This window comes from Castanea sativa, chromosome 5 (assembly GCF_040712315.1).
Source record: "Castanea sativa cultivar Marrone di Chiusa Pesio chromosome 5, ASM4071231v1".
NCBI lineage: Eukaryota > Viridiplantae > Streptophyta > Magnoliopsida > Fagales > Fagaceae > Castanea > Castanea sativa.
The window spans coordinates 11,953,230-11,963,334 of NC_134017.1; the positions used below are offsets into that span (position 1 = coordinate 11,953,230).

Sequence of the window (10,105 nt, forward strand, 5' to 3'; positions counted from 1 at the left end):
TATTGTTCAGTTGGATAACATATTAATATTTTATGATGTTTTTACCCCAAAAGAAAAAGAAAAAGAAAAAGAAAAAGAAAACAATCCTGCCGTTTAATAAATTAGCAATTTGGCTTCGACTCAAGGTTATTTAATTATGCCTGTAGCTTGCTGAATTAGGAGGATAAACGACTTGCAGATGGAGCATGATACAAAAAGTTGCTCTTCCTGTTGGAGTTGACGACTTGCCTTTAATGCATTTGGCACACCACAAATCCATTAGCACCAGATGTTTCAAATGCCAAATAACTTTGGCATTTGCTACAGTACTATCTTACTTTTGGAACGGTACAAATACCAAATGCTAAGATTTTTAATATTATTTTATTTAAACTTCTCTCTCTCTCTCTCTCCTCATCTGGTTCTCTTCTCTTCCTCTCACTCTCACTTTTAGCCACGCCTCTAGCCTTTCCACGCCGCCGACCTTCCCACTTTGTCCACCATGTCACGCTACTGACTTGCACATCATTTGAATCTTTAAGCTTTGGATCTCTCTCTCTCTCTCGATCGGTGTGGTGGTTTGGGTGTGATAGTTCTAGGTTGTGCTCATTTTTTTGTGGTTGTGGGGTGGTTTTTTTGGGTTGTTGCTATGGTTTTTTTTTTTGGGTATTTGTGGGCTTATGTTGATGGGTTGGGTGGTGGTTGTAGGCTAAATTTGGTGGTTATAGGTAAGGCGGCTGGTGGTGGTTGGGGTGATTTTGGGTTTTGGTTGAGGTGGTCAGTTATTTTGCGATAGTGGTGGTGGGGGGTTTAGATCCGATGGTGGTGGACTGTGGGTGATTATGTGTTCTAGATTTATTTATTTATTTGTTATTTTTTTTTTATAATGTGGGTGATGGTGGAGGTTGGTGGTTTTGGGTGGTGGTAGGTTGTTGGTTGGTTGATTTTGGTGTTTTTTTTATTTTTTATAATGTTTTGGTGGTTGTGATGGTGGCAGGTTTGCAGTTCAAGTGGTGGTGGACTTTAAACTTAAAATTTTAAATTATTATTATTATTATACCGTATGAGGTTTTTTTAAAAGTTTTTTTAATGTAATGAATCTCGAGATAATAGATTTGATGTAGGGTGAATTGTAAAGTGATGTATTTAAATAGATAAAGTAGTTTTTTGATGTTTGAAAATAGATTTTTTTTTTGTTGCAAAAGCTGATGCTAATGCTCTTACTACCCATAAACATCAGACTATCATTACCATATTTTGTGGGTTAATTACTTGTTATTGGAACCACACAATCAATTAACCCTCAACAAATGAGTACAATCAAATTATCATTGTCAAGAGCCTTGTATTTCAATAGGCACTTCATGATGTTTCTTACTTCTAGGGTTCAAATTCTCCCACTCCCTTAACCTCAGATATGATGAATGAGTACTATCACTAGGAGGCCAAGGGGGAATAAAAAAGAGAGACTAAAAGCGGTGATGAGTATGAGTGTGAACAATGACAAAGGTTCAATGGCTAGAGTATTATGATGGTCCATGTCCATGTGTTCATAATAGCAGTTGAGAGCCGCACCAGAGGCAACACTCAAACCTATGATTTCTTTTCCCTACCTTCAACATAATACTGTCCCAGTGGCTAGTAATTATTATGAAAGTGAGTGAGACAGAGCATGGCTATGAATATTCAATTGACAACATCATGTGCCTGAAATATTGTTGAGATTGGGACACTTCGGTCTAGTAAATAGTCATGTACTTCATGCCAATGGGTATCTACTTAATCCAAACAAAAAAACAGTGTTGGAAGGTTAGCTGGAAGCAGTAAGCACTTCTTTTCTCTCTACATCTGTGTGTGTTTTTTCCTCATTCAACAAAAGGAAAAAGGAAACTACTTTATATATTATAATTTGACTATAATTTGATTAGAAACTACTAAATGAATTGAATTATCATAAGGATATGTAATGTTCTTCTCTTTTGATCACTAGTTTTCTTTTAACTTAAAAAAAAAAAAAAAAAAAAACTAGCTTTTATTAAGCCTGCCTTTGTGGCCAGTGCTTTGTCACACCTTTCTAATTGTTTTTGTTGTTGTTTTATTTATATTTATATTTATTTATTTTTTCTTTTAAGGCCTTTTTTTATTTTTATTTTTTTATTTTTTTAGCTCTGGTCGTTCCAAGTCAAAATTTATCTTCATCTCATCTATAACCTCGGATTGGCCCTACTAACTTGGAATTCCCCTGAACTTTGATCAAGATAGAGAGAACCATTTTTTGTGTAATTTATTATTATTTTTTGGGAGAGAATTTTTGTTCTAATCAATAACTTTACAATCATGCCATCTAAACAATTTCGTGCAATTTCTAATTCGTTTTACAGATCTTTGTTCTTACAACAACTTGCCATGCTATGAATATTGTTTTAAAAACCACCTACTAAAAACATAGATAATCACGTCTTTTCATAGAGAGCATAGCTCTCATCTGGAATTTCCAATCAATAATCAAGCTATTCACTACGAGATAATATATAGGTAAAGATATATGACAATCATAGCAAGAAAAAGTTGCGAGACGTTAAATCTTGACTGTTAATAAAAGCCAACCAAACGCTTTGCAAAAAATTATTATTTATACCCATTCTCTAGGCTTATCCCCACCTCCAATTTTAGAAGTTACTTCAAATTTTGCTCCTAACTATTTAAGAACAAAAATAATGCACGAATGAGATCCAGAGTTTTTACTTTGAAGGGAAGACAAAGTTGCAGTTGACACTGCCATACATGTGTGTACTCACTAGCTAGAGGCTAGAGCAGGATAGTTTACTTTCGATTTCACAAATGGTACCTAATAGTTAACAATTACCCTATTAGTTTGAATAAAACAAAAAAAGAAAAGAAAAAAAGAACGTCAATATAAATAGATTTAAAGAATTTATCGTGAAAATGTTATAAAAATATTGTGAATATAACATTTCTCATAATTTAGCTATAGTTTTATTTTAAAAGATGACTTTTAATTTAAGGATGATAATAGATAGAGCAAGACGGGTACAACTAGATCATGGATCTCGGATTCCTTATCCTTGCGCCATGCCTGCCCTGCCTCATAGGTTGGGAGCAACGGCCCCGCCCCGTCCTACCTCGCCCTAATGGTCGAGGTAAAGATTTCCCTTTGTCCTTTTCCCATCCCTATCACCCCCTTTGGGTGGAGGACGAGTTAGGGAGAATTTGCCATTCTACTTGTACCAAAATTTGAGAAAGCTTCGTTAATGCAAAAGTTTTTGAATATCCCCTTATTGATGTTCCCAAGTCTCCCAAGTCATAAATTTTCACTTCTATGACTAAGCAATCACGTGGACAACATAGAGCAAATGTAGGATCACCATGATCAATGCACAAAGCTTAAGTACCACTCTTCCTCTTGCTTGACATAGGCCACATTCAATGGAATACAACCGTACAAGGAAGCAAAGTCATACTCCAACTCTTCCATTTTAGTTGGCAAACAAATAGCATAGACAGCAGTTATATCCTTGGAATGATGCACAGCCGAACTTCTTTTAAGATTTTGTCATTTCCTGCCCAACATCGAGGCCCAGCAAGTATATGATTTTACACAAAATGGCTTTGATCCTTGTATTTTTTGTTCAAGTTCATCAACCACCGATTATTTCTTTGAGGGTTTTTTTCAGTCATTGATTTCCCAGGGTGGGTCCAAATCAATATTACAACTTTTTTTTTGGGAGAAAAACAACAACAACAACAATTTCTTTATGGGCTTTGCTTCTCTCCATTTTGCCGAATTGACTAAGCACCTCTAGCATTTGGTTGTTTCTAGATTAAATGGTGCACCACAGGGTGGTCCATTTTAGCACATCATGGAGCGTGCGTGTGGCCCATGAGAGAGAGAGCGAGAGCAATTGGTGATTCAACTTATTTGGTAGAAAATGATCACATCAATTAAAAAGAAAATAATTGATTCCCACATTCTACCAACTAAATTTGAAATCAGCAAACCTTACCAAATTAAAATTTTCAAATGTTTGTAGGGTATTAGTTAGGTCTAAGAAGCATCACTAGGTTTGAATTTTCAGAGCAAAGATTACATTTCATTGCATGACTTGGCAAAAACTTGAACTACACTCGAATTTTTTGTTATTTTTACCCAGCCAATGATTCCAATACCTAGTGGAGAGTCTTGGTTTGTGGACCCAAAGGTGGTGATACTTGGAATGAACATAATTCCACATCCCTAATTATTCTACTAAAAAAATACCCACTAGAAGGATATTAAAACAGTTCAATATGTATAATGCCTTTTTTTAAAAATTATTTATACTCCACCGGCATAAAAATAAAAATTAAACTCAGTAACAAACAAAGATAACAAAATATATCTCACTTTGGAGTTTGGAGACTAGTCTCTAGAAGGTAGCTCATACATGATACAACTAATTTAACCTTGATTTGATTTGATTTTTTTCTTTTGTTGAGAAAAATGATAGAACATTGATTTGTTGTTCATTGTTTAATCACAAATATACACGTTCTTTTCTGGTAGTGGAAAATAATAATGGTCAACAAAAAATAAAAAATCTAAGCAAGTTCTGTAGAATTAGACCAAAGACGAAACTTGAAAATAAAATATGGTATCTAAGTGGAAGAGAAGTTGAACTTTGTCTGGCCCTTGAAGGATAGTACAAACAACACAATACTATGGACTTTTGGATTTTCCCCATATCTTTCCTCCACTCCTCAAATTATTTTATTTTTAGAAAGGGAAAATGTCCAATGTCAAATGTCAAATCCATCACATTCAAGAATGCTATACATACACAAATACTTACAAAACTATACAATATGCATAGATCTGGTAACACTTCTTGCATTAGCATAATATGATGTTGATGATAAAATATCAAATACTATCAATGCCTTATCTCTCGAGAGTCCAGGCCACCCAAAAAATTAATAATACCATATGGGTTGTCATCTTTTTTCCTCCTTCCCAATTACCATATAACAAATACAAACAAATAACCAACCACACACACGAAAAAAAAGAAAAAAAAGAAAAGAACCATTTACCTTTAGAATGGCTAGTGTTTTGGCCTTGAGGTTTGTCACCCTCTATAGCATTTAGAACATGCAAAACTTTTTGAGTTATTCATGCTCTCTTCAGTCTTCGCCAACATAGTTTCTAAAGTATAGAAATTATCAGTGTTTTTATCATGAGCACAATTAGAAAAATAGATTAAACAAAACAAACTCTCTAAAGTCTCTCTCACTCTCTAAACTCTCTCTCACTCACTCTCTCTCTCTCTACTGAAAATTTGAACCTGGTGTGTAAATAGCAAGATCAGGCCATCCATTGGCACCATTCCAACAGCTTGAATCACCATTTTGCAAACCCAAAAAACTCTCTGAATTGCCATTGTTACTCTGCATCTCCATTTCCGGGTTTCGACCCGAACCCGCATCCAACACATGACCCGAATCCAAATTCTCTGCAAATTCACCCATTTGAACCATTTTCAAACCCGACCCATTTGGATTCATGCCCTCCAGAAGGCTTCCAAACTGCCCATTTGATGCCAGAAGCGAACTAAAGCTGCCAGTGATGTCCAGCATCCGACGGTCCTGATCACCAAAAATCCGGGTCGGGTCATGTTCAGAACCCTGATTCTGCACCACAGAATTTGATGCTGAAGAAGAAGATGAGGCTGAGGCTGATGCTGAGGCCGAAGAAGTAGAAGAAGAAGAACGTTTTGTGTTTGATGATGTTCTCTTTGTGTTCTTGCGGCTTCCACCACCAACTGGGATGTTTCTGAGAGCACCACCTTTGGTCCAATACCTCCTACAGTTCTTGCAAAAATGGCGTGGCTGTGAAAGGTTGTAGTTGTTGTAGTAGCAGAACTTGGTGTTTGTGGACTCACACCTTGGGCACTTGAGCTGTTCTTGCTCTGGGAACTGGGGTTTCATAGATTGGAATGTTGATGCTGGGTCTTGCATTTTCACTTTTGGACTCTCTTCACAACCTTTACTGCTTTTTTTTTAATGTATAAGAAAGAGACCAACTTGGGGTTTTTGAGGATTTGGTTAAGTTGGGAGTGGAAATATGGGTTTTTGACTAGTTTTGTAAGTACAATAGAATGAAAGCAAGAGACTGATTGAGACCCAAGTTAGGACCTTTATGAGGAATTGGTGAATTGTGGTTGTGAGACTTGAACTGAATTTGGTTTTTTTATTTAGAGGGTCAGATAGGCATTTGGCTTTTGAAGCTGTGAAGTGGCAAAAGGGCTAAGTAAAGCATAGGAAAGATGACAAAAAGGTGGGATATTTTTCAGACTCAGATGTGGGTTTTCACTGAAGAGAAAAAAAACACGACCACAAGTCTGGATGGCCAAAAACAGACACAAAAGTTTGTAGCTGCAAAAGGAGTAAAGTTGTTAGTTCTTGGAGGAAAGGTGTAAATAAACCATGAGCCAAAGTACAAGATCGAGTTCTTTTTTTTTTGACTTTGAGAGAGCCTGTGTATTTGTGCAGAGGAACCTAAAAGAGAACTCAAATTCTTAGAGGGATTTGGTGTATGTATGAGAGGGAGGTGAGGAATTCAAGATTGAAAGATGTAGAAGAAGGAAAAAGACATTTTGGAGCCTGAAGATCTTGATGGATATCAACTATCTAGCTGTGTGTCCGCGTGAGAGTGACGACCAGGCTTCAAATAGAAAAGAGATCACACTTCTCTCTCTCACACCCAAGTGGATTTTGGGATTGGCTAAAGCAAGCTTCTTCTAGGAAGTCCCACTAGTTCCACTAAAACTTTTATTTAACCAAAAAGTAATCCTCTCTTTTTCAATTAAATTAAACAAGGGAACACTAGAGAACTCTTTATTAGCCCAGCTTTGTTTTATGTTGTCAATGAGAATGACCAAATATTTTAATGGGTGACAAAGAGAACAATTGTCAACTAGCATTATGAGATGTTGTCATTAACCTTAAACATATGATTAATTTAGCAAATGAATATGATTAGGCATCTACTATTTGCTTTTTGGAATTCTTTATTGATTGTAAAGTAATAAAGAATTAATAAGAGTAACTATAAAACAAAAAGACATGACTAGCTTCATGGGGAAGTTACAAGAGTGCACATTAAGCAAGTATAAAGTTGACATTCTCAAAGTATATTATATGTTCACGGTCACTTTTATGTGGACGATTTTATTCGTTGGGATATTATTCAAACCTGAAAGGCACATCTATCTTGTCTATTACAAGGGATTGGAGGGTTGTTCAGAAATACTAATCATAATTTTTTTTTAACAAAACACAAATTAACCATAATTCAGTTAATTTAAGAACAAAAGTCTTTAAATTTTGACAAAATTCCAAATCAATCATTCTTTTACCATCAGTTACTTGAGTTGGTTTCCTTCTCAAAAACAAAAGTTCCTTGAGTTGGTTAGAAAGTTTAATCAGTTGCAGTGTATGTTCCTTGTCAAAAAAAAAAAAAAAGGTGCAGTGTATGTGCTGCATTTTAAATTAAAATTTAATTAATTATTTAAATATTTTTTGTCACTACTCAATAGTGAGTAGTGAGTTGGTTTTGTGTCCAAGTAATCTTAAAGTACAAACTAAAAAAATGTGGCAAAAAGGTTGGGTAAAAAAATTTAAAATGTATTATTATATACCATGACCTGGTTCTTAAATTATAAATTTATAATAGTTGTAGTTAGTCTGTTAATATCTCAAATAATAACAATACTATATTAAGTTATACCACGTTTATGCTCCCGGATGAATTAAAGTAATATATTTGTCACTAATAATGTATTTGGTAATTTTAATTTATGTTTTTTAAAGAACACCATGAAAAAAATTCCTGAAGCCACCATTGTCTATAATCAAGGTTGAGGCTTGTGGCTCTCCTTTGTAATCCCTTTTGTTTATTGGACGTGATTTGGTTGTAAGAGTTCTTGTATAGGTTCTCATAATACTTGGTAGGAGTTGAGTCGTTTGAATAGTGGTATTTTAGGCTCCGCTTGGGAGTTCATAAGGGAAGGGAATGGAATGATCATAAGGGAATGGAAAGGAATGAAATGTATTTAAGTAAGGGAAAAGAATGGAAAATAATAGAATGGAATGGAATTAAGTAACCTTGATTGAATGTTTTAAAATAAAGGAATGGAAAGGAATGAAAATGAATGGAATGTAAGTGATCTTGTTTGGGAGTAACATGGAGGGAATGTAATGAAATCATTTTATGACAATATTACTATTAGACCCCTATTTTAAAATAAAGGGTTGAATATATATAAGGGTATTTTGAGAGTTTTAGTAAAAAATTCATTAAATCTAATTTCATTCCCTCCCATTCCTCCCAATTTCGGGAGAATGAAAATTTGAGATTTTAAGAGAATAGAGAGGAATGAGTATTCTCTCCTATCCATTCCATTCCCTCCCACTTAAACTCCCAAACAAGGGAATGGACTTTCCATTCCCTCCATTAAAACTCCCAAACAAAATAAAGAAATAATATTCTAAAATTATTTTTTTCATTCCATTCCATTCTATCATTCCAAGCGGAGCCTTAATGAATGTATTGCGCTTGTAATAAACTCTATCAAGATTCTCAATAGTATATATGATATTACTTATTACTGTCGTGTAGTAAGGTCTCGATGAGTTCACACTGGACATGCAAAAATATAATAAAACCCTTGCCGACTGAGCCAAAGCTTAATTCCCGATGATTAAGGCATTAAGCTTCTATCTAATATTGCCTTATTAAGCCATGAATGTCTTATTAAGCCATGAATGTCTTACCAAGCCAAGCCACATTCCTAATCTGCTAAGCCAATAAACAAAGCTTGCGTGCAAACAAAGCAAGTACCACCGACGAAAGCATCATTTCGTTCTCAGCAGCAAATCATGACCGTTGAATTCTCCTGTGGAAAAATCAGGGCCGTCAAAAGTCTTGAGCTGATATGATCAGAATAGGAATCGTAGCTTTGAGTTGCCGTCATCACAGTTGCCTGTGTCACCCACAACACGTGGCAGAACCCCCATGATGTGGTTTGCTGGTTTAGAGTTTTCTAAACACTACTGTGTGTGTACCAGAGTGGAAGCCTAATTTTTTTAGATAGGGTGAAAGTGACGTGTCATTTAGGAGACATGGGTCCCGCAGATATGTATGTCTTTCTTGGATTTTGGTGTCATTCATATGCATTTAGCAATTTTTGAACCACTACGATTAGAGGGTCCCACAGAATTGTAGGTCGAAGTGGACGGGTCAGATCATGAGATGAGAATGAAGACAATTGATATAATTGTTACAGGTGTGATTAGTACATTTGGTAATAAATTATTTTTAATATATTATAAAATAACTTTTAAATTAATACCTATGAAGTGTCCGTTATTTAAAAAAAAAAAAAAATTTAAATACACTTTTATCCTTTATGATTTAGTTCTCATTTCATTTTTATGGTGATTTACATTTTAAAATTTTTATTTTTACTTTTTATGTTTAATTTAATTTCATATTTGGCAATTTCATCGATTTTTATTAGTAATTTGATGTTAAGTATTCTTAATGTTTAATTATTTTATGAAAAATCCAAATTTGGGACCAATATTTTTAATACATTGAATTCGTTGTGATGATAACATTTGACCTGATGATGACACTTGACTTAAAATGAATACATAACATTATCATAACGAGTCTAATGCATTAGAGCACAAAATTAAAGCTAAGTCCTCCATTAAATACTAGCTAAAAAATGACGTAAAATATTTACATTTAATTGTTGCAGATAAAAAACATATTATTAATATTAAGATTATTGATAAAAATAAATGACATGATTAATATGAAAATAAAATCAAGTATTAAAATTCAAAATAAAAATAATTTTACCTGTTATGTTTACATTAAATCTACCACTTTTTTTTTTCTTTTCACTTTCCATAATCTTTCGCATAAAATAGATATAAATAGTCATAGAAAAAGGGCGTAAAATTAGTTGAATTTCTATCATTACTCCATGTTAAAAAAATCTATAGTCAAGATTATTTGATTTGATCGTGTATGTGGGGCACCCAGAGCAAGAGACTG

General features: G+C 34.3%; 1 protein-coding gene across 1 annotated transcript; it reads right to left on the bottom strand.

Moving 5' to 3' along the window:
* Positions 1-4,781: 4,781 nt before the first annotated feature.
* On the bottom strand, positions 4,782-6,791 carry LOC142633294 (dof zinc finger protein DOF3.1-like). Its single transcript, XM_075807509.1, has 2 exons — positions 5,322-6,791; positions 4,782-5,182 (listed from the first exon to the last, which is right to left on the bottom strand). Exons 1-2 carry the CDS (start codon positions 5,992-5,994, stop codon positions 5,106-5,108), a joined length of 750 nt encoding a protein of 249 aa, XP_075663624.1. The 5' UTR covers positions 5,995-6,791; the 3' UTR covers positions 4,782-5,105.
* Positions 6,792-10,105: the final 3,314 nt, after the last annotated feature.

What these genes read in the sequence shown, in the direction of transcription:
- LOC142633294 (XM_075807509.1), bottom strand. Translation starts at nt 5,994, where the DNA reads ATGCAAGACCCAGCATCAACATTCCAATCTATGAAACCCCAGTTCCCA. An exon ending in TCTTGCTATTTACACACCAG is followed by an intron (nt 5,183 to 5,321) that starts GTTCAAATTTTC and finishes TCTATACTTTAG; the next exon opens with AAACTATGTTGGCGAAGACT.